Genomic DNA, 26,181 nt, shown 5'->3' on the forward strand with positions numbered 1-26,181 from the left:
TCTCATGAGCACCACTCGTTGCTAAAGTCCAGAAACTTCAAGATAGAGCTAAAAGAGTTATTTTGAAAGTTCACCCTCATACCCCATCCCAACTTATTAATAACACCCTTTCTATCTCATCCGTTTCCCAACGTTATCAGTTTCAACTTGGTTGTCGCTTGCCTATCGGGCTTCCATCAATACCGTTCCGGATTACATCAGTCGCATGTTAACCAGGACTCAGCCCAAAGGTCGACCAACAACCAGATCCATCTCTAATTGTAATTATATTATTCCTCGACCTTCATTAGAGATTTTTAAACAATGTTTCATTTATAAAGCGCCTATGTATTTTAATATGATTCCTAAAATCATTCGCCAATCTGAAAATATTATTTCCTTTAAACGTAAACTTGAAGAATTTCTTCCAGTTAATATTGTTTGTACTGTCTATATTTTGTATCTGTCAACGATTTTAACTTCTATATGAATTTTATATAATCATTGTAAATTTTAGGCCTATATTATGTCATTTGAAAATTTAATATTTTATGTGTTGTACTATATGTACAGTATGTTTTATCGAGGGCCCTAAATGATCAGTTATATTCGGAACTGGATAGGCTACCCTCAGTAAAGATGGTAATAAATAAATAAAAATATTATTAAACTATCCTTCGTGAAAACGCGTAAACACCAACACCTGTTTATTCAGCAGTTTTTACTAAATAAATGGCATGAAACGAACAATTAAATATCCAAACAGCATTTAACATGATGTTGGCATATAGTTGATAGCATTTTTTATCATGAAATTACTACCGGTGGTCCATACTTAGATTAGTGTAACCGTCACAAAAAGTTGCATACATCCTCACTTATGGCGGCACCCTACCACATGGACAATTTGCATCTGTTTTTATGCATACTGTATACTGTAATTCTGACTATAGCCAATGTGTACATATACTTAACCTTTTATCCTTGCTGAATAGGCCTAATGTGTAATTACTACTTGAGATAGTTTTAATGAGGTATAATATAACAGATAAGGATTTTATAAATATCATTAAATCTGTATTATATTATTTACAAGTAACAACCATTTTTTATGTTATTTCTTATTAACTTTGTTTTCCATACTTATAAAATAATATTGAACAAAATAAATTTAAAGCCAATTTCACTTCTTAAATTCAAAGGTCAAAAACAAAAAGCAACCTAACCTGCTGTTATTATGCAATTCTCTTTACATGTGCATATAACCTGATTGATTCTGTCAGAATCTTTTAATATTTATTTATTCTTTCCTCTACAATTTTGTCTGTCAATTATCTTGATATCAGTTTCATCTAGCTAAGTCAATTTTTAAGAGTATATTCCTTATGGCCAGGAATCGATGTCATGGTTATGTTTTCACGATGCGCAATCAAAAACTATGCGCTCTACACGCGATTTAACAAAATCACGTTTGTAATCATATCTTCGCAAGCATCATAATTAAACCAAATTTGGTACCTGTACTCATAAATTTCAGGTCATATTTCATCATATTGCAATACAATAACATGCTTAGCGCATATAACACATGAGTATGCGCGCTTACAATTTTCAAAATTGTCAACATTTATTTTCGGTGAAATTAGTGTACGTTTCAGGCAATTCTAAATGTTTACAAAATTGCCATGAGTGCGCAGATTTTTGCATGCGCAATGTTAAACATTACTGCACAATCTTTTTGCCCGATTTATTTTTTACAACCTTTCTTTAGTAATTTCATCATATTTTATTCACTTTTCAACTTGAAACCATGTTATACGAACACGTCAAATGTGACAGACTACGCACATGTATAGTAAATTAACAAAATGATGAAAATATGCAAAATTTTACAATTAATATAGATCGTCCGAATGCTCAGGAACCCCTATTTTTCATTTCATTTTCTTAAAGTGGAATGTATCATATGAACAGTATGATTTAATATGAAATTAAGAGAAAAAAAAGTTGATTACGTCATCATTAATTGTATATTAAATAAAACAAAATTATTTTCGACAATCAAACAAACTATGACATGTTCTTGGACCTTAATAACCTTGTTCTTTAAAATGCTCATATCTTAAAGTAAAAAGTATACTTTGACAGTGCATCATATTTTTAAATTTTAAAGATTTCATCATAGTAAAAAATTATGATTCATTGCGGTATGGAATAATCTATCTGTATCAAAGTGGTTACTTCATACTAACTACACAGAGGAATCTTTCTTCATCTCGTAGTCAGTTGTGTATGGCTTGGTGGTCTGTGCTCGCGTCTATAGCATTCAAGGTACTGAGATCGAGTCTCACCTTGGGAAACGAATAAAGGTTTTTTTTATTCATATTATTTTTTTTTTTTTTTTTCAATTTATTTCTTAGTGTATAGATTATACATGTGATGTATAATGAAATCTAGAGAAAAGGTAACTTATGTCTTATTATGTAACAAGGGTAGTTTATGACATTATACGCGGAGGGATCTTTGATCGGATTGTTATACCGGCTATTGTTGCATTAGCAAGATCCTATCTTTCATAATAATATTATAAATAATTAAAGATTCTGACAAAATCAATCAATCAATATATCTTTTAAAAATCAATTATCTGTATTAATTTCAATTCTTGGCAGTCAAGTTATTTCCGGGTTTATGATAAGTTCACCTTGCAGCAACATGGTTTCAACTATTTTCTCTCTTTTATACACAAGGGAACAGTTAAAATAATAGATTTGACCCTAAAGGTGACTGGAAACAGGCACTTTCCATCAATCAATACAGTGCCCCTTTGGAAGACGGAAGAAAAAAACAGATACTATAGTAGGACTGGAGCTTAAGTTGGCCATTAGTCATAGCCATTTTAGTTTTTTGTTTATTTTAGGAACGGACCGCGCGTGTGAAAGGTACAGTAGTTAAAAAATAAAAATTATACTGCAAATTAATAAAGATCAAATTAAATATACGCCATAAAGAATCGGAATATATTGTGGGGAATAGTATTATAAAATTACATAGGGAGATTTGATGATAAGACATTAATCGAGTGAAATCCCGATAGCTGAGTTTTATTAAGTAAGCTGGCAGGAATAACTGTAGGCTATCTGTGTCCTGTTAGGACCGAGATGTCTGCCCATGTTGCAAGCCGTAATGTCTTCTTTCTTGGGCCGAAATGGCCCACTCTGTCACGGCAGTTAGTTTCAAAAGATGTTTAAATTAAATAATGTATTAATACTTATTAGGATATTTATTTGAATAAACGCCTCTCCAATAAAACATCACTTTGAATAATAATCACCACCCCTATCCAACCAACTATCTAATAAACGTCCATCCCATCCACATTTATAATAACACAATTATACTATTTGTAGTAGAATTTATCGCACTGTTATCTACAATTTACCAACCATTTGTTATTCTTTTTTACCACTTTTCATATCTATTAGATAGAGGATTTCATTTGATTATAAATGTTACCATATTATTAAAACTAAAAAATTTAACATATATCCCTCGAATAAGCCCCTCCCTCGAGTCAAATGAACTCCGCCTCCCAACCTCCGCCCTATAAGGGCCCTACAAAATAATAAAGACTATACTTTAAAATGTTATTAATCATCTAAGACACTGTGAAACAGAATAGTTTAGTTTTACGAATGTCAAGCATTTTCAATAATGGTAACCGACAGAAAACGTAAAAGAAGAACATTATCATTCCGAGAACCATCGTCTACACTTCCTAGAGGGGGAGCGAGCGAAGCGAGCTCACCCTCTAGTTTAAATCATGCATATAACCTTCAATTGTCATAGAAACGAATTAAATCTAGTTTTTATTATGTTAATGCATTAATTAAAATTAATTATCCTTCAAAACATGAAAAATGAAGATTAATAAATAAAAATTAAATTGAAAAAAAAAAGGATTTTGAAAAACAAAAGGCAAAACTAGATTTAATTTGTCACTATGACGAATTATAGGTTATATGCATTGATTTAAATAAATGTAATTGATTTTTAAAAGATATATTGATTGATTGATTTTGTCAGAATCTTTAATTATTTATAACATACTATTTTCATCAAGATTTGATTTATTTATTTATTTATAAACTTATTTTACATGGATGACATTTTCATTAAAAATAATGTTCTTACAAATGGTCCATGATTAAAGAAATGCATGCATAATAATGAACAGTCATAAGTTACAAAAGTTACAAAAAATTTTTTTTTTAGATTATAGAAAGACATACAAGTACAATTACATTTTTAATACAAGTACAGAATTAATAATAACTAGAGGGTACTCCGAGAGTACAAACCTCCGCCTACTGTAAAATTGCCCTACATAGAATGTCCCCGGAAAATATATATATATTTTTTAAAATTTTTTTTTATTAGTTCTAAGTGTAAATAGGCTAACTGCACACTACAAAGTTGTGGATGAGAGTTTGGTGTAATGGTTATGTAAAGGTAAAGGTAAAAGTATTTATATTTGTCCTCCAGCTTAACTGGAAACTGAGGAAATTCGGATTAGGCCCTCCACGGACCCACGGCAGCCAGCAGTGCAGCGCCTACCAGATCAGCACACCGGGAGACGATCCCCTACTCTTTTCGAATAGTAGCCTCTCACAGTTGAGATCGCTGGTTCAAGTCCCGTTGAGGTTTTTTTTTTTTTTTTATTATTATTTTTTTATTTCTTGTTACTCGATTTACAGTATCTCATTCCATATTTTTTTTGGATTATTTTTATAGTTAAGATGAACTGTATCGTAATATTCGCGCTTTGCCTTGTTAATAGTATTTGTAACAAGATTTCGTAGTGGCTTTATTCATTTTTTAGGTCAGGATTTACCAGTTTAATTTTTGACATAATCTCGTTCGTACATTAATTTCAGAATATCAGGGGTCATCCAGGGTGAACATCTGCGTTTAACTCTGCATGATTTTATTGGGGTATGGGTATTACAGATTTTTATAAATTCATTACGCCAACTAATCCATGCAATATTTGCATTATTACAGTCATCAATACTATTTAGAATATTGTTATTAATTATATCATTTAAAAAAATCTGTTCACTAAAACCTTTATAATTCCTAAAAGTAACATTTTTGTGGTCCTGCTTTTTTTTGGAGCAATCATTTCTTGAAGTAAAAATTAAGTTGTGGTCACTCACAGAAATGGTTGCGGTGCCACTAGCATTATGCTGGTCAAGCATGCTGGACTTCAATACAACTGGATGTTGTTGAGGTTTTACGTGTCATTTCATGAATCAATTGTTTTAAAATAAACATTTTCTAACATATTGATTGGATTATGTACAAGACTATTATTATTAACATAATCAATATTTAAATCACCTACTAAAACGATTTCGGAATCCTCAAGATGAAGAGAAAGAGAGATATTTTTCTTGTGGGGTGAAATACGTAATCAATACAAACATCCCAATCTAATAGCTCTCCCAAATTTTATTAAAGATCTATAATGAAAATGTATCTATCCACCCCTTGTTTAAGGTCAAACAGAGCAAAATAAGTTTTTATTTTTAATTGTTTAATTTCTTCTATGCAGAAAACTTTGAAGCATGTCATTGTCATTCCAAAAAGAAATGCAAAATGCATTTGGAAAATACTACGACAACTCCAACTATCCAACAACAGTGGCAAATGAACTTGAAGTTTTACAAAAGAAATTTGGAAAAGAAGAATTTCAGGAAAAGTTTGTGAAACCCACTCAGAAGTTGCTACACACACTTCAGGTCTTTAGCAACAAAGTGAACTTTTGTTACATGAGAATTTTAACTAACAAAAATATTTTCTATCACAATTCAAAGATAAGCAAATTACCTATTATGGTTCTAAAGTTTTATTGTGAAGTTTATAATACAGTAATGGCAAAAATACATTATTCAATATAGATTAGATAAAAACAATTTTGAATTTGTGTCATTGTGTCAAATGTCATTTAATAATTATTCTGATAAAACCATTATTTTAAGGAAAAAAAATTGACAGGTTTATGGTTAAATCAATGTTTAAAGCAAAATCACTATTGTTAATTTTTTTCAATTAAATTAAATAACTAAATTTAAAATACAAATAGCCTATTTAAAATTGGATTGTTTTTTCATCTTATTGGATTACAATACCTATTTTTATTTAAAATCCTTCAATCAAGTCCTCTTCTAGTGTTCCTTAATTTCATTTTACTACTATACTACAATTTCCACTATTAAATTTCTTTAAATATTTTGTTTTGCAGGTGCAAATGCAAATGCCTTTATACAAAAAAAAGGATGACCAGACAATAAGGGTTATAGTTCACATTGCATTGAATGAGAAACAGAAAGTTGAAACAGGAGAGTTCTTATTTTGTGTAAGTTTATCATTTAATTATGTTTAAAAGTAATTTTATAAATAAATCCTGGTAAAATAATTTCAACTAGATTTGAACTCGTCACTTTGACGAGTTCGGGTTATCCGCGAAAACGTTTACAGTGCTGAATTGTACCTATATCATTGCGGTATTATAATAGTATTTACAGAATACAGTGTATATGTTATATACAGTGTAGCATAGATGAAATTGAGAGACCCATCTTTCAATCTAATTTTTAACATGATGACGTCATCAAAATGAAATACGTAGATAGCAATTTTGGAAGGAAATTATCTGAGCAACAACATATCAACGTGTTGAAGAAATTAGGATACATAGAATATGGAAGCGCGCTCTTTTAAATGTCATGAACTATGACGCAAAATATGAAATTACGACTTTTATAATTGAACTGGCCATATGATGACGTCACAACATCCGATGCGCATAACTTGAACATGAATTCGTATCTATAATTCAACAGCTTCCAAAAAAGTTTAAATCAGTATCACTTTTCATTCTGAGGAGCTATAACAAATTTATTGGAATGAAAACAAGTGACCAAAGTTATTCACCCTTTTGCGCATGATGACGTCATAAAACATTTTAAAATGGTAAATCATGCGAAAGATAATTGATTGACCTATCCAATATCAAAATATGGAGGAAAATGGAATACGGAAAGGTGGAGATGCACTCTATTAAATGTGATGAGCTATGACGAAATTGTTTAAAAGTTGGTAAAATTACTAGAAAAGGCTAGAAAAACATAATTCATGCGTGTTCAAAAGATGGTTTTAACACTATGTGCGCACTGCGGACGTACAATTTGCGCGATCTTGATATTTTTATATGCTTAAAATGACATGAAACGCGTAGAAAGTTGATTAGAAATTGATTATTCGTATTTTAAAATGTTAAACGCGCGTGCGCGCATAACCTTCTGTAATACATGCCATTTTTTTTCCACAGAAAGTTAGTGCATGATATAAATTACACTTTTGCTAAGTTTCAATATAAATTGTTTTATGGTTTTCGATCTAAGTTAAATACGCGAAATTCATAAAATCGCGCATAACTTACGCTGCACGACTCTAACGTCAAATAACGAAGTTTCTTGCACATCAACAGTTAGAGGTCAATCTTCTGACAAAGTTATATAATCTTTTGTTGACAAGTATTAGAGATACGCTGCTGACAAAATTCGTGGAAAGAAAGAAAAACTAGATTTGAACTCGTCACTTTGATGAGTTAGTTATCCGCACGACAAACGCCACGTGCACGTCATATGTTGGAATTTCGCACTCAGAAAAAAGATTATGGCATTATGACAAGAACTGAAAAATATGATATGTTGTTAGTGATGAATTCTGTCTTAGAATCATGTAGAAAGTTGATTAGAAATTAATTTTGAAATTTTAAATGCGCGTGCACGCGTAACTTCTTGTACAACATGCCATTTTTAATCCACAGAAAGTTTGCCCTTGATATTAGACTTAAATTTTCACAGAGTTTCATAAACAAATGTTTGGTTTTTAATCTATGATCAATCATTGAAATTCATAAAATATAATATAAGTCATGTTGCGCAACTCGTCGTCTTTTAAAAATACATGCTACATAACTTCATATAATAATACGGTAATAATAATACCGGTAATAATAATACGGTAATAATCATAATAATAATAATAATAATAATAATTTAGGTATTTGTATAGCGCCAGAATCAACTAAACCGAAGTAAAAATCAAAGGCGCTTATATTGGATGTTAAAAAGATGCGTTTTAAGTTCTTTTTAAAAAATAGCAATAGAAGTTGATTTAGTAAAATGACGAGGGGAGAATTCCAAAGAGAAGCAGCAGAGAACATAAAAGACCTTTGTCCATAAGATTTGGTGTTAATTCTAGGAACAAGTAGTAGGTTTTGATCAGCCGAACGAAGATGTAAAGAAACATTTGAACTAAACTATTATATGAATATAAATGTCCATATGTTGACAAAGTTAGTAAGCAGATGCTTATAAAAGAAAAAACCGCATTTAAATATAAAATTCATTAATAAATGTAAATCAGCTCAAGATTATAATTTAATAGAAGTTTTCCAACAAAATACTACATTAATACTAAGCAAGCAATTTAATTTTTATTTTTGATTTATAAAAGAAGAATGGGTTTACAAATTACTTTCTGAAATCAAATTTATTTTATTTTTTTTATTTATTCAGATCCAACAGTGTAAAAAAAACACCAAAACCGGATTGCCATAAAATATACATTTGATTTACATAAAAAAGAACAAGGAACAAACAGATTTATATATTATTAAAAATGACATTAAAAGCAGAAGTATTACAACTAAAAATATCGATGTAAAGAAACATTTGAACTAAACTATTATATGAATGAGCAACCCGACAAAAAATACCGTTTTTACATACATTACACAAGAAAACTGCACTTTTAAAAGTTTATTAATACAAAGTTTACACACAGGGACACGAAAATGAAATTGAGAGACAAATTTACAATCAAACTTTGAATTTAGGCATTTACAAAGGAAAGATTATGTCGGTTCGTGTGCGTCTAGTACTTGGCAAGAATTTACTGGTGTTGAGAGAACCGGCTGCTGGCCGAGGAACTTTATGAATTTAGTATGAATCCGATCGATTCTTGTGGCATGATTTTGGGATATTGAGTTGTAGATAACAGAACAGAAGTCCAAGGACGGAGTAATTAATGAGGTATAAAGTGCAAATTTAGCTGGAGGTGAAAGATATTTGCAATGTCTCCACATCAGCCCGAGCAGCCGGTTCGATTTTTTAGCGATAGTATCCACGTGAGTAGAACAAGTTGATTTTTCATCCACGTGAACGCCAAGATCTCGGTGCACTTCAACCCTTTCCAGCGAATCACAATTAATTTTGTATTCGTAAGCGACAAGATTTTCTTTCTTTTTTAAAGAACATGTTAAAACTTTACATTTCTCAGGCTTCAGGGACAGTTTCCAGACGGTGGTCCATTCGAATAGACGATCTATGTCTCCCTGAAGCGCACGCGAGTCATCTGGGGTTTTGGTAATCTTGTAGATCGAACGCAAGGCATCGGGAATGTAAGGCGGGGAATTTCGTTAATATAAACATTGAAAAGGATAGGGAGAACTCCAGAGAGGACGGGGAGGAGATTTGATTCTTCCCCCTTCAAAAACCACTCTCTGGAGTCTCCCCAAGTAACTCTTGAACCAAGCATGAAGATTACCACAGATTCCAAATTGCTTGAGTTTGAGAAGAAGAAGATTATGGGGTATTGTATCGAAAGCTTTAGTGAAATCTGTGTAAATAATATCGCATTGATGTCTATGCTCTATGGCTTCATATAAGGTAGACATAAGCGTGGCCAAATTGGTCTCACACGATCTACCAGACATGAAGCCATGTTGTTCAGTAGGCGAATAATGATGTTGTTCAAGACATCAGCGTTTACCTCCGGGAGACATCGATACACCGCAGGTTCAGTGTCCCTGGAGTCTGAGAAATTAGAAACAAAAAAATTATTAAACATATACAAACTTTTCTTTTAAATAACTTTCACAACTGGAACAAGGTCTCTAATAGTAGCATATACAATATCGTAAAATATATCAAGCTTATCGTTTACATTGTTACTAAAATCAAATAGGACTTCCCAAGGGACCCTTTTATAAGTTTCGTTAAGTTCTTCAAAGTTTGCTTTTTTATAATTAAATTGATATCTAGTAAAATTATTAGCAAAAGCAATGTTATCGTCAAACTTGAGCATGAAAGAGATTGATTTGTGGTCAGAATCGAACACATTTTGACCAGTTTTTATCTCATATACCAAATCGTTGTTGTTACTCAAGACTAAATCCAGAATTTTATTGTTACAAGTTATTTAAGTTGCATTGTGTTAGGTTAAGTCCATCGAGAACAGAGTCTGTAAATAGTTCAGATATGGAGTTAGCTGGTGCGTGGTATGTACCATCAGGAAGCCAGAGTATGTCCAAGAAATTAAAATCTCCTACGATTAGGAGTTTATGGTCTGGATAGCTCTGCATGGATGACTCCAAAGTTTCGAGGAGATGTTCAACAGAGTCGCATTTGAGATCAGGTGGTCGATAGTAAGTGGCAACTAGTAATTTCAAAGATCGAGATATAATCACTTTGGCCCAAATGATTTCGTTGACATCGTCTTCCAGGTGAAATAATCTACGTCTGGTCAATCGATTTGAGATGTACATAATAACACCTCCTCCACGTCGTCCGTCCTGCCTATCTCGTCTGTAGAGCCTAAAGTCAGGCATAAGAAAGGGTTTACTAAATTACTTTATTATCTATATATAAATTTACGTAAGGGCAAAATTCGTTAAATCACGCATTTTTTCTAGAATGTTTACTCGATGGTATATAAAGTTGGTTAAAATCTCGGTACTGATTTAAACCACCAGTAACACTGTTTACTAATTAAATTGAGTTAGATAAATATGTTATTGACAATTAAAACGAATTTAGGTTCAACGATTTGCACCAAATAGGGGTGTTTTCCGATCGTGGTATACACTGTCTAATGGATGTCCTCTTGAAAAATATTTGCACACAATAATACGAGGATGCATCGCATTTTCCTATCTCCTCCTACGATAATTGTTTTTAATGGCTGAAAACCGGTTGAACAGCTCAAGTACAGTATCATAATGTTGAAGACAGGCCGATTTTCTTTAAAAAATACTATTTTGATAGAGTTAATATACGTTTATACAAATGTATTGATTTGCGATGAATGGAACATTCCAATCTCTGTTTCACAAGTTTCTATTCCCTCAGGCGTCGTAAAGACAAGTCAGTCATAACAGAAATTCGATCCATTTTTTTCCAATCTGTGCTGCAGAGGTTGGATATAGGTATTTTTTTAACGGATAATGAGCTAACCTTTCCAGTCGTCGTCTATGTACAATTAACTTTATTATTGCAGTTAAACCACCATCCACACCACCACCCTCCCCCTCACTGGCATGAGTAGCGTTGTAAAGCCAGTAGAGGACAGGCTTACAGTACGAAGGATTACATGCCCTAAACGCAGAACAACTTTGGTGGTTAGGAACCAACTTAAGTATGGATTGGCTCTAAGAAACAATTGAAAACCATTAGGCCTACTAATTAAGTTGAGTTAGATAATTATCTATTGACGATTAAAGCGAATTTACGATTTACCACGAATAGAGGTCTTTACTTTATTACTGACAGTTCCTTCTGAACGTTTGTATTAATTAATAATGTAATTACAAAAAAATATAAACGTCGTATTAGTGATGTATCGTTACATGTACTGTACTATTTCAATCGACTATGATGGTGACAGTTTCAACAAAGTATTAAATCGCAATGTTTTACTGTGTTTAGTGAATATTATTTGTAAAACATGAAAACAATTAATATTTTGTTACTAAATGGATAAAGAATACATTTAAAAATTGTTCGTCTTTGCACCCATCCTCTTCCCCATCCATCAACCCTAATGTTACATACAAAATACAAATTCAGTTTGTTACAAAACAATTGGTCTTATTTTGTGACAAGTTTCTCTTTCGGAAGTAATTCCCAGGGTGCTAATTTTAGTTGAGTACATAAATCACCACGTCTATTTTTTCGTTCCTGTAAACGACATGTATTATTGTCCTGCATGTACATTTGAAGTCGCCAGTTTTTTACCGCTGAAATCACTATGTATTCGAGAACCATCTGTGGGCACGACCTAGATGGTACGCTCGCTTCGCTCGCGTAACATCTAGTATATATAATTTTCTAATAGATGTTTTTTGTACAGTTTTCTAAATACATGAACATTTGTGGAGTTTTTAAGTTCAACGGAGAGTTTATTCTATATTAAAATTCCTTTATTTATTAAACATAATTTATTTGTTTTAACGTAGTTTTCCTTAAATTGGTATTAAAATGTTCATGCTGTCTGGTATTATTGTTATGGATATCTTTATTTTGTTTAAATTACCGTTGGATTATAGGAGGAAGTTGTTATCGACTTTGTACATTATTATGGCAGTATTTAATTCAATTACATCAATTATATTTAATATTGGTTTAGTGTGAGCTAAATAGTCAGCTTTATAGACAATTCTAATTACCCTTTTTTGTAACAAAAACAAATGCTGTAATGTACTTTTATAAGTGTTACCCCATATTTCACAACAATAATTAATGTATGGTAATACAGAATAAATAATACACTACTTTCAAGTAGTTTTCTTAAGCTATAAATTATACTGATGTTTTTAGCAATTTTTGTTTGTATGCGTTTAACATGTTTTTTCCAATTTGGCTTACAATCAATTTCTATTCCAAGAAATGTAGTGCTATAAACCCGGTCAATTTCTATTGTTACTTTGGTTTCACATGTAACGTTTTTGGAATGGAAGATTATATAATTTGTTTTTTTATTTAACGTTTAAAGAAAGTTTATTCACTGCAAACCATATAATGAAGTTTATTTAACTCATTACTGACAATACTGCTTGTTTCAAATTTTTGCCTGAGCAAATAAGATTTTTATCATCAGCAAAATAATAAGATAAAATTAAGCAATGACGACACACGATAAATATCATTTATGTACAGCAAAAATAAGGAGGGCCCCAAAATTGAACCAAAATTGCTATAGGATCAGACATTTCATTATGAACTGATACTATTTGGATCCTATTTGATAAATAACATTTTAACCACTTTGAAGCCACACCTCGAATTCCATAATATTCTAATTTTTTTAGTAAGATGTCATGGTCATGGATAGAAAAAAAAAGATCCTGACAATAACAAGGGGTTATCAACCAATAATATTCCTGCCACACAAATCTTCAAAATTATTCTATGCATTTGATTTGGTTTAGTATTAAAAACCCAGCTAGGCACCATAACATTACCCAAGTAACTAGACCTTTATACCTTCCAACATGCTGTTGTGTGTGACCAATAATGAGCTTTTAACAATTAAAGAAAGAACATTTATACAGATGCTCAGTTCTAAATTTACATGAAATTGTCGTGAAAAAGGTCAACAGCATTTAATCATCAAAAGCAAAAAACAATGCTGCAGAAACACAAATTGTTAAGTTTATTCATTTACATTTTATTTTTATTTCACTGGTTTTTATATTTTGCAATTTTTTTTTGTATGGGAGATTTGTTACCTACTTCCTACTTCTTAAATTAAATTGTGGTCTACCAGTAAACCCATGGTTTGTTTGCCTTAATAATAATTCATATGGCATGATTAAGTATATGCGCACTCTTCCCGGCCCCTGACAAATTATTTTTTTTAAAAACAAGCAAATTGTCAATAATAATATTCGGAACTATTACGGCCATTTGTAAAATCTGGTGTTATACGAAAGAAATGACACAGAGAGACGACCATGTAAGTTACGATAAGTATAAGTGTTTAATGGCAAAACAACACGTCCTTTATATAAGTAATACCTAGCACGCCACCACTCAGGTGTGTATGCAAATTGGGGTCTAGCGCCACCATATTACATCCCCCTTATCGACAAAAAATAGAAAGCTAGCTATGCAATCAACATTTTTTTTTTTTTAGATTTTTTTAGAATATATAACAACATCCCCTTCACAGCAAACTTGAAGATTTATTGTTACCACTTTACTAATTGTTTATTTTATTTATAATTGTTTTAAATTCGAAACAGCTTTAACAAACTTGAAACAACATACTAGCATAATATCATACAATCACATTTGGAATAAACACAATAATAATAAGAATAATAAAACTCTGTATTTTCAATAACATACTAAGTTATAAATGTTCGCAATATCGTTACAATTTTGAGGTAGTCGTAGTTCGTATCATGGTTTATATCGATCAGGGATTTTCACTTCCCGTCCGGACCTTGTACGAATTGTAGGTTGTTCTGGTTCGATCTCAGTTCTGCTCACATCTGGTTCATCCTGTGGGTCTGGGTTGAGAGGTTTGTTAGGTACGGTTGCTTCTTGTAGTACAGGCGTACTGACTGGTATTTCTCGGATGTGTTGTCGATTTCGTCTGGTGATTTTACCATTAGGACTCTGAACGAAGAATGATCTTGGTTCGTCAGCTATCTGATGGATAGTGGCCGGATCCCAGCACTTAGAACTTTGGTCTGACCTGTTGACCTGGAATTAATGGGGTTAGTTCATTTGTACGAGCATGCAAGTCATAGTAATGTTTTTGAACTTGTTGTCTTTTCTTCAATTCGTCGTATATTTTGTCAGAGTCATTGGTGTTGGTTAGGCTTATCTTTGTTGGTAGACTGCATTTCAATTTTCTTCCCATTAATAGTTGAGCTGGACTGGGAAGAGATTGACTAACTGGTGTAGATCTCCAATGAAGAAGTGCAAGTTCATAATCGGTTGACGATTGTTTAGCTTTCTTTAATATTGATTTTACCGTCCGTATTTGACGTTTGATGTACCCATTACCTTGGGGTCGTCGGGGTGAAGAAGTTGTATGATCGAAACTCCAGGCTTTAGCAAATTCTTTGAACACGAAACTGGAAAAATGCGGGCCATTATCACTTACAACTTTGGATGGAACGCCATGTTCGCCGAATACTTGCTTGAAAACATCGATGACGACTCTGCTTGGACTAGATTCAGGTAGTTTGCGAATGATCGGGTACTTCGAGTAATAGTCAGATATAATTAGCCATTGATGATCGTCGAACGTAAACAAATCAGCTCCAAGTACGCTCCATGGTTTAGTTGGTATGTCATGTTGCAGGAGAGGCTCGGACATTTGTGATGGTTGGTGCTGTTGACATATGGAGCATGATTGAACTAATTGGTCAATGTCTTTATTGATGTTCGGCCAAAATACAGTGTCCTTAGCAAGTAGTTTTGTTTTTTCTTGACCAAGGTGGGCGGTATGTAATTGTAGCAGTATATCACGTTGCATAGTTGAGGATATTACGATGCGTTGAGCTTTAAGCACAAGGCCGTTGTCGGTTGACATCTCGTCTCTGTAACTCCAATATGGTCGCATATCTGTTGGTAACTGTTTTCCGGCCAACCATTGGTGATGATGCCTTTAAGTTGGTTTAGGATTGGGTCTTTGGTGGTTTGTTGTTGAAGTTGGGTTACTTTTTCTGTGGAGAAACGAACAAGATCAACACGTACATCCAAATCAATGATTTGATTATTATTCATTAGGCAGACGTGATAAACCATCGGCAAGTTGATTTTTGACTCCTGGTAAATGTTCAATAGTAAAATTATATCCTTGTAATTTAATCAGCATCCGTTGCAATCTAGGAGGTGCAGATGTTAGTGGTTTATTTGTTATCATTATCAATGGCTTATGATCCGTAATAACGTGAAAACTTCGTCCAAATAAAAAAGGTGTGAAATCTTTGTACTCCAAATACAATTGATAATAGTTCTCGCTCGATACATGCATAACGTTGTTCGGTGTCTGTAAGGCTTTTACTCGCATAAGTAATTGGTTTGAGTTGATCGTTACGATCATATTGTAACAGTGTTGCCCCTAGTCCCCGTATGCTTGTGTCGCATTGAAGAATGACAGGTTTGTTTACATCATAATATTATAGTAAAGTTGTTTCGGAAACTTCACGTTTTAAAGCTTCAAATGCTTTTGCATGATGTGTTTCCCAAAGGAACTCAACGTCCTTCTTACTCTCAACACTGTTGTTTTCGTGCTGAAGTCTTTAATGAAACACGAGAGGTAAGTCATAGTTCCAAGAAATTGTTGAAGTTCTGTTTTGTTTGTAGGCTCAGGCATGGCTCTTAAGTCTTGAACTTTCTTGGGGTCTGGTTTAATTCCCTTATTGGTATAAACGTTACCAAAGAATGTTATATTATCTTGTTTGATGTGACATTTGGTCGAGTTTAAAACGAGGCCGGATTGTTCTGCAACTTTCATGAAGTTAATCAGGTTAGTATCATGTTCTTGTTCAGTGGAACCAAATACTGCTATGTCGTCTGCAATTCCACAAACACCTTCGCATTTTCCAATGATTCGATCCATCTCAAGCTGAAATATATCCTGGCTCACAGACAATCCGAAAGGCAAACGCTGGAAGCAATAGCATCCAAAGGGTGTTTGAAAAGTGGTAAGTTTCTGGCTGTCGTGATCTAACTTTACTGACCAATAACCAGCTTTGGCATCGAGTTTGGAAAAAAACTTTGCGTTGGCGAATCTATGATTCATTTCTTCAAGTGTCGGAATTCTGTGTTGCGGACGGACAAGAGCCATGTTTAAATATTTAGGGTCCAAACAAACACGAATGCTACCATCTGTTTTTGTCACATACGTTAGTGAGCTTACCCACTCTGTTGGCTCTTCAATTGGCTTTATGATATTTAACTGCTCCATCTTTGAAAGTTCAGCCTTTATCATTTCCTTTAAAGCAATAGGTGTACGTCTCGGTGCATTCATTCGACTGGGAACGTTGGGATCAACAACAAGCTTATGTACCGTTTTGAATTCACCAATACCATCAAACTGGTCCGGGTAAAGTTTAATAAGTTCTTCGATGTTATTAACTACGGGATTGTGTTTGGTTGGTGTGTTGTTGATATTACAGTGCAGTGTTACAATGCGGAGTTGTTCGCATGTTGGAAGACCGATTACAGCTGGGCCTGGAACATCAACAACAAAAAATGTGGTATTCAACCATGTAGAGTTCTCGTAACAGCAATGTATCCTTGTTGTACCAAAACATTTTATTTTTGTATCGTTGTAAGCCGTCAAAACGTTCTGCGTGGCTTCCAATGCATTTGGTTGTGGGTAGCCTTTTGCATTCAAATTGTACGGGAACATGTGACGGTATGTTCTAAGTGGGAGCGTGTTTGCTTGTGCGCCAGTATCAACTTTTAATTGTAAGTTATGCGTGCCTGGTTTGCCGTCAAGTTTTACTTTGAGATTTGCGAAAGCTTCATCTCGGGGTTTCGGTCCGTCTTGGAAACAGAAACTGGATACTTGTATTGAGGAGAATGAAAATGATTCAAATTGCGTATTCATGCAATTAGTATCGTTATCATCGGTATGCGTCTGTTCAGACTGTCCCAAATAATGTACGTTTCTATCATATCCATAAGGGCGGTTGCGTTGGTATCCACCCCGTTGCCTTGGGGATTGACCCCGTCGGTAACGTTGGTGGTTTTGAGCATAATTAGTTCTATATTTTGGTCGACTACGATGATCTTTAAATTTACTGGTTAGACAAAACTTGGCCCAATGGCCATTCTTACCACATGCTCTACATACGTCATCACGAGCAGGACAGTTCTGACGGTCTAAACGGTGATCTGTGCCACAATTCCTACATTTTTGTTGTTGGTAGGATAGTGATGAAACGTTAGCGATTTGTCCTTGCCCATGCATAGATTGTAGTTCACTTATATGGGCGGCGGAGGCTTCGTAACTCCGACCAAGTTTGAGCGCGTCTTGAACACTAAATCCTTTTGGTTTGTTCATTAGATCTTTCTGTAATTCCGGTATGGGAGTACTGGCAATGATCTGCTCTATCAATCGCTCATTCAATTCACTATCGTTAAAATCACATTTCAGAGCAAGCAATTTGCATCGGTTAATAAACTCATCCAACGACTCCCCTTGTTTTTGTGTGTATTTCCTTAGCTTCAATCGACAAATACGAAAGTTTTCTGAAGGTTCTAATTGCTCAAGAAATTTCTTGAAAATAGTAGCTGGCTCCTTTCGCTGCTCTTCCGTTAATGTCCATGTATTATATCTGCGAAGACCTTCTTCGCCTACGGCAAGAAGTATCAAAGGAACTTGTCGATCTGCGTCTGTACCTTTAACTTGGAAATATAATTCAACACGTTGTTGAAATAACTTAAACGAATCTGCCGCATTTGGCGAGCTCCAATCAAAACGAGGGACGTGTTCAGTCATTGTTGACACGAGATATAGACAATACCAGCTGTACTACCGTGGTGGTATGCTGGCTGTGTTGTGTTTATTTCGGCCTAGCATGCACAGAAACGGCTACTAATTGTTGCGTTTTGTCTTCACTGGTTATGTTTAATAAAAGTAAAGATAATATATCTCACTTCTGACACCATGTAAAATCTGGTGTTATACGAAAGAAATGACACAGAGAGACGACCATGTAAGTTACAAAAAGTACAAGTGTTTAATGGCAAAACAACACGTCCTTTATATAAGTAATACCTAGCACGCCACCACTCAGGTGTGTATGCAAATTGGGGTCTAGCGCCACCATATTTTGATATATACAGAGTAATTCCTTTACTTTGAAATACCTGTAAGCTACACTTTGTGCTGTGTGAATATTAAACGTGCATGAAAGGGACAAGCATGTTGAAGTTTGTCAATCAGTCGGCAGATTGAAACATTTTAATGATAAAATAGGAATTGGTAAGTTATCGAATTAAGATGTGAAGTATTGGAATAATAATAATGCTTACGAACTCTGAAATCATCACAAAAAGTAGTCGAAATTAGATGATAAGCTCGGACACAAACTTTTACATTTTGGGTGTATTTTTCGTTGATATTTGATATTTAACAACCTCCCATAAAATGCTAAAAAGCTAAAAAATGACACAAACTAATATACGCAAAACGTTTAATTTATATTTGATATTTTGTGGAAACACGACACCTATTTTGATTCCTTCTTATTTGCGTGTGTTTTTGTTTTGTTTTTATTTTTGTCCATTTACATTTTTTTTTTTTCATATTTTATATTTAGGAATTTTTTTTGGTGCGAGGTTTTGTTTCTTTTTTGCTAGTTTTGTAATTACATTGTGGTCTAGTTTTGATTTTTAGCTTTAACCGGTAATACCTAATTATTACACTTTTACACAATTGATATCAATGGCCACTGACTTACTCACTGAGCCAAACCATGATTTACGATCATTCTGTTCAAAGTATAGGTGTAATTAATTAAAACTTCAATGACGCAATCATTCAATACGGTTGACTAAAGACTGTTATTTTAGCGGCCCGGCATGGTATTTGTAGATCCGGCCATGGCGGTACAAAACAGAGGAGGTTGCGTAGTTTATACAGTGACGTAACATACAGTAGTCGCTGAGACGTCAAATTACTGCTATTTTTTGCCTTTTTTTAGTGTTTATCCTTAAAATTCAAGAAAGTGACATAGTCTATCATGTGCAGCTCCTCAATAAGCATCAGTGTGCCGAATGTGAGCACGTACCGTTTAGTGGATTTGGAGGAGATACGTAAAATACGCAAAAAATTGATTAGCATTAATATATAGATTATTTGCATTAAACATCAAAGCCAATCAATAACAAAGCCAAAAATAAGATAAGGACTAGAGACAATTATTATCTGTGTTATAGTTTAACTAGCAGGTTCTTTTGTTCATTGCAGGTTGGTCAAACCAAACCAGGAACCTTAACTCTTCGGTTCTGTAGTTACATTACAAAGCTGGACGAAGTGATTCTTGCTGAACCAAAATATGACACTATAAATATGAAAGTTAAAGAGAGTTCATATAACAAGTGTTTGACTCTTGATTACTTAGACAATCTGCGCAGTGAAGGAAAATCGAAAAGAAAAACCGAGAGAACATCTGTAATGTTACGTTTGTGTTGGGTGAAAGTACTTAATGTCCAGCCACCAGAAGGATTCTTGAAGGTATATGATGCTGAGGATTTGTTTGAACAGACCATTCAAAAGGTATGTTGTAATTATTGATAATACCCTAAGATATGACAAATATTATACAGATATTGACTGCTTAGAGGTTAAATATAAGATTTCACATACCCAAGGGAATGATATTTTGTTCGAGGGAATATATATTTTCTGAAGTGCTAGCTGAGGGAAATATATTTCTCGAGAACATATTATCATTCCCAAGGGGTTGTCAAAGCTTATATTTTACCAATATAAATGGCGATATCTGCTATATTACATAGCCAACAACAAGTTGAATATCTACTGCTGGGTCGGGTGTAGCTAGGCCTCCTTTGTAATAAGCCTGCCTAGTTAGGCGTTGCATTCACCATACTAGATTATTATACAGATAATTACTAATTAATAATTCCTTGGCAATAATATATTCACTTAGGCCTAGGTCGTTTAAATTAACAGAAGAATTTCCATCAATAAGCCTACATTAATATTAATATTATTATCAGGTAGGCCGAATAAATAATAATTTGTCTTCTTCGAGGAGCCGAATTACCGGATGTTCAGCGCGCTGCGCGTACTAGGTTACTACCGTGAGTATTAACCAATCACAAACGGTCTTTCATCACATCTAGGGAGGACTAATAACAAATGAGGGCGCTATGTATGCATAGTTTAAATAGTTTAGTTGATTAATTTCTTCAAGCAAGTTGCGAGGCGCAACGGATAAAACATTGTCTTGTGATGGTGTAACAAATCATCGCGAGTTCAAGTCCCAGTAGATGACTTTTTTTTATTTATCGCCACACGAAAATTGCATAGTCAATATCATTGTACTCAAGAATTTGCTGGATTTTATACAGTATGTTTAATGACAGGGACACGATAATTACGCGAAAATTACTCAGTCAATATCATCGTACTCAAGGATATATACGATTTACGATCCTCGCAGCGGTAGTCATGTGATGCAGTTTCAACCAATCACGTTCACGTATTTACATAGGCTATGTAATATAATATGTTCATCATAGGATCAGATTACTGTCCCTTCAAGACACAGTTTAGGTTCAGTCAAATGTAAAAAATGGTTAATCTACATTTCCAAGTTGCTGACTACTGGCCAGCGATGTAAATACTTATAACTTGATGCTGAGATTTTGTTTATAGGCCTATGACAGAATAACAAACCCTTTTTTCTGTTTTTGTTTCATCCAGAATCCAACACGTTTGCCACACCAAGTGTCTGACGAAGCCAGCTTTAGAAGCCATCATCCCATGGAAATAACCAGACAACGAGCCTACGAGGAAGACTCGCAAAAGTATGATTCTGGGTCAAGTAAACCTCAACAGCAATTGAAAAATGATCCTACTGAAATGGAATCTTCTTCAGGTAATTTAGATCTTCCATGTGAACCAGAATCTTCAGATGTACCAGTAGTAGCATCTAAGCTTCCTGTTAATGAATGGCAGTCTCAATCTGATGCACCTGGGCACTTAACAAACACAGATCTTACAGCTCCAGCTAAAGATGTCAATAATGAGTATGTTGATGAAGTGAATGGTGTTAGACCAAATGCAGCTAACAAAGTAAGTAATGCCAGGATGTCCAGGAATTCTGTTTTCTAAATGCTATTGTGTTAAAATCCTGTTTTAGAGAACAACTTTCTGTTTTGTTTTATATAGAATACACATCTGCCACACCAAGTTTCTAGTGAAGAACAAGTTAATGATGAAGGCCAGAAATATTCAGATGTACCAGTAGTAGCATCTAAGCTTCCTTTTAATGAATGGCAGTCTCAATCTGATGCACCTGGGAACTTAACAAACACAGATCTTACAGCTCCAGCTAAAGATGTCAATAATGAGTATGTTGATGAAGTGAATGGTGTTGGACCAAATGCAGCTAACAAAGTAAGTAATGCCAGGATGTCCAGGAATTCTGTTTTCTAAATGCTATTGTGTTAAAATCCTGTTTTAGAGAACAACTTTCTGTTTTGTTTTATATAGGATACACATCTGCCACACCAAGTTTCTAGTGAAGAACAGGTTAATGATGAAGGCCAGAAATCTGATCCAAACAACCCTCAACTGGAATGGCGAGATGATCCTATTGGAATGGGAGGGGAATATGTTCCTGTAGAATCAAATTCTTCTTCAGATAATATAAATCGACAAGAACCAAAACCATTTTCAGGTGTACCATTAGTAGCAAAACCTCCTTGTAATGAAATGCAGTCTGAGTCTGAAGATGGGATTAGTTCTCTGAGGTCAAATCTATCTGGAGACCTACAACTTACAAGAAATGTTAGTAGTGGCCCATCAGCACTGTTGCAAACAAATGGAGGTCAGACAAAAAGTAAAATAGCCTCAACCACTTCCACAGTATCCTCAGCTAAAGAAGTAAGTGATGAGTATGTTACAGAAATTCAGGGTGTTGGACCAAGTGGGACATCGGGAATCCATTCTAATGTGGAGAGACCGAAAACGCAAGCCAAAGAAGTTGATAATAGTTATGTTTCAGAATCCAATGCAATTGGACCAAGTGGGACATCAGAAATCCATTCTAATGTGGAGAGACAGAAAACGCAAGCCAAAGAAGTTGATAATAGTTATGTTGGAGAATCCAATGCAATTGGACCAAGTGGGACATCAGGAATCCATTCTAATGTGGAGACACAGAAACAAACTCAAGCCAAAGAAGTTGATAATAGTTATGTTGGAGAATCCAAGGAAGTTTGACCAAGATGAGATTTATATTGTTTTAACATGTGTAAAGTATTTATTTACACCTTTGCTAATCTTACAATATTGAATTAAAATAAATATCTATGGGTTGTAATTTATTTTTAAAAAGCAATAGGATTTCATAGTAAATGTACTTATGTGGTAATTAGGTTGAATTTAGACAATATGAAATGCATCAAACTATTGTTGCTTATCTTAAAAACTTGAATTATGTGTGTAAATATATCTGTATATAACAATAATAATAATAACTGTTAATTTAAGATACATCTACATTATTTAATATAACAATTGCCAAACACTTAAATGCAACAACTTTTTAAACACATCTTGCCATTTTTCCATATTTTTATACAATATTAACTTTTTTTACATTTTAGGCTTTTTATAGAAAATATATCATTACATTTGTATTTCTGTTTTTAAATTTCCTTTTAATTAAATTTAATATGAAGAAACGTACAACAAATTAGACATACTGAAAGAAACAGAAAAAAAAAGAAATGGAAAAATCTCATTAGGGAAATAATGGGAAAGCTGAAGTGGAAAAATCGTGGGAAACTGAAGTCGAATAGAATTATTACTTGATAAATATTGATATGTCAGAAAGTCTACTCCTCTATCCATGTTATGCATTCATTTACTTCCCTGTTCAATTTTCTTAACATCCATTCCACAAGCTTTTCTTAAAAACTAATGAATAGTGTGTAAGAAAAATTAATACAGTATTTGTTTTTGATTATATTAGGAATTGCCATTCCATTTTTCCATTAAAACTGTTTCTACTGTGTATATATATATAATACATGTGTCTTTCTTACTACTGGTTCATTTTTTGTTTACCAATTCAGTATTTCTCACTTCTTCCTCACAGTGTTTATGGGTTTACTTCTATGGATATTGAAATTATATTTTTTTTTAGCAATTGTACATAAACAAATCCCATTATTAACTTTCAACAATGTAATCAGCATAATATAAACTAGCATGTAAAATTTGTTTAAATATTAGTATTAAATAAACAATTTAAGTTAATTTTGTAAATACTGTAGTACTGTATTCATATGTTATGGTTGAAAGTCTACTCCTCTATCCCTGGTATACATTAATTTACTTCCCTGTTCAATTTTCTTAACATCCATTTCACAAGCTTTTCTTTAAAATGTGTAGCAAAATTAATATAGTATTTGTTTTTTGATTATGCGACTATGTTGTCTTCCATTTCAGTATTTCTCACTTCTTCCTCTTATTGTTTATGGTTTTGTTTCTGAATTGATATTCAAACTATGTTTTATTGCACATAAACAAATGCCATTACAGTATTAACTTTCAACAATGTAATCAGCATAATATAAACGAGCATGTTATGCTGATTACATTGTTGTAAGTTAAATTTGTATAAATATTAGTATTAAATAAATAATTAAGTTAATTTGTAAATACTGTAGGCTTACTTGTTTTTTTTATTACTAACAATTATTGATTGTTTCTGTATAAATAACCTGCAGTGTTGACTAAAAACCCAGTGCAAATCAAGAATCTGGATGTATTGCGATACTCAGAATATTTGACTATTCTATTTGAATATTCACCCATTCAATGAATATTAAACATTAAGTACATTTTAACTTACTATTGGAGGTTTCTAGTATTATAATAAATGTTCATATTATAAATAATTATTACATTACATGTTCATTATTATTTATTTTGTTGAAATTTTTTTTTTTTTTGCAACATAATTTCAAGCAGGCATTACCAAAAAAATTATACCTTTTCAGTCGCGTGCAACGCACTCTACAGCTCACTATGTCGGTCGGTCGGTTGGTCGGTAAACACTAACTTGAGCACGCGATTGCAGCCATGTATATGGCCTTGTTCAATATATTGAAAGTTACAAACAGCCAACATACAAGGAAATCATAACACAATAATTGTCTAATGCTTGGTAACGACTAATTCATTCAGGTCCAGTCACGTAGCGTTAACGCCCATGCACATTTATTATTCGCCCATCTACTTTTGTGACGTGAACAGTTACGCAACCAATCACAACTGAGGAATGTTCGATTCGTGAATGTATTCGCTACTAATGGAAAACTTAGATGATTAGGTATTCTTTTTCCGGGATTCGTTTCTTTCTTTAAATTGAACTGGTTTTACTAATCGGATATAAATATTGGTGATAAAATAAGATTATTACGGTAATTGTCCTGTTTACAAGTGGGGTTGCGACAGAGTAATGAAAATAAAAGTAAAGAAAAGTGATTATCAGTAGGCCTATTTACACGAAACTAAATTCTGGAGAATAGAACATAAGAAAATAAGTGTCTGAGTCTGAATATCTTCTGTGGATTTAGAATTACATAGGGTGACCTCACCTCACCAGCTTTGATATACGTTTGTTTAATGGTAGCGTATAGGACCGAAATTTAAATTATATAAAGTTATACTTTCAAAGTAGGCCTACATATAATGGTTCAAGCAATAATTTGCTAGTGTGATTTTAGTAAGATCACTCCTCAAATCAATACAAGCACTTTCTTTAGGCCTAATCTGATCATTATTATTCGTGTTGCAAATGTATTCAAACAAATGATCTAATTCACATTTAGAAAAGGTGGTGCGTAGACAATTAAAACAAAAATCATTCTGATTACCAGAAGAGCATTAAGCAAAATATTCGGCAAACGATGGGATTCAATAATATGTACAATTCGATTAAAACATACATACGCAAGCATTTTATACGTGTGACATTTATTGGGAACAAACTCAGTTCACCATATAACGTAAATAGAGTGTACATAACTGGTTTCCTAAATGAACTTCAAGTTTTTATTTTTAATTAACATGTTGTTATAAAAATCGAATTGATTAGAAGGGCAAGGTGCTGTAGAATACGATGTATGTATATCCGTGAAACGATTTAGGCCTACCAGTATGTGGTTTATGCTTCGTGTTTATTATATATACAGTACAAGTAATACTTAACATCACTGAAAATAAAATACGAATAATATTGTGAGAGAATGTGTTTTTAAATTAGAAATGTGCACGCATGATTGAAGCTAAACACACTATTTTTGAAGGCCTCCAAAAAGGTGAGTGCACGAATTTTCCTTTATGAAGTTAATAGAGCGTACCCGGTTTTATTGTCAGCAGTTATATTTTCTACTGGAATGTTCATTTTCAAGTTATGGAACGTCATATGGTCAGTTTTTTTTTAAAACGTACTTATTAGACTTCGTCCAATAGTTAGATAACTAGTGTATGGCCTAGACGTGATTTTAGCGTTAATGCGAACAGTATTTTAGCCTCATCAGAATATCC

At 33.4% G+C, this 26,181-nt stretch overlaps 2 protein-coding genes across 2 annotated transcripts in view; both read left to right on the top strand.

The window, feature by feature from the left end:
• Positions 1–24,527, top strand: part of LOC144843568 (uncharacterized) — a 26,871-nt gene extending 2,344 nt beyond the window's left edge. Inside the window, exons 2-7 of the mRNA XM_078700403.1 lie at positions 5,597–5,783; positions 6,287–6,400; positions 19,837–20,145; positions 21,319–21,690; positions 21,787–21,825; positions 22,150–24,527. Of these exons, the coding sequence (XP_078556529.1) occupies positions 5,610–5,783; positions 6,287–6,400; positions 19,837–20,145; positions 21,319–21,690; positions 21,787–21,825; positions 22,150–22,842 (1,701 nt within the window). The 5' untranslated portion in view covers positions 5,597–5,609 and the 3' untranslated portion in view covers positions 22,843–24,527. The remainder of the gene's footprint in view (positions 1–5,596; positions 5,784–6,286; positions 6,401–19,836; positions 20,146–21,318; positions 21,691–21,786; positions 21,826–22,149) is intronic.
• Positions 18,595–26,181, top strand: part of LOC144843584 (pseudouridine-5'-phosphatase-like) — a 61,405-nt gene continuing 53,818 nt past the window's right edge. The window contains exon 1 of the mRNA XM_078700429.1: positions 18,595–18,600. The gene's annotated coding sequence lies outside the window, so the exon portion shown is untranslated. The remainder of the gene's footprint in view (positions 18,601–26,181) is intronic.

Source organism: Antedon bifida, chromosome 5, assembly GCF_963402885.1.
Source record: "Antedon bifida chromosome 5, ecAntBifi1.1, whole genome shotgun sequence".
In the NCBI taxonomy this organism is placed as follows: domain Eukaryota; kingdom Metazoa; phylum Echinodermata; class Crinoidea; order Comatulida; family Antedonidae; genus Antedon; species Antedon bifida.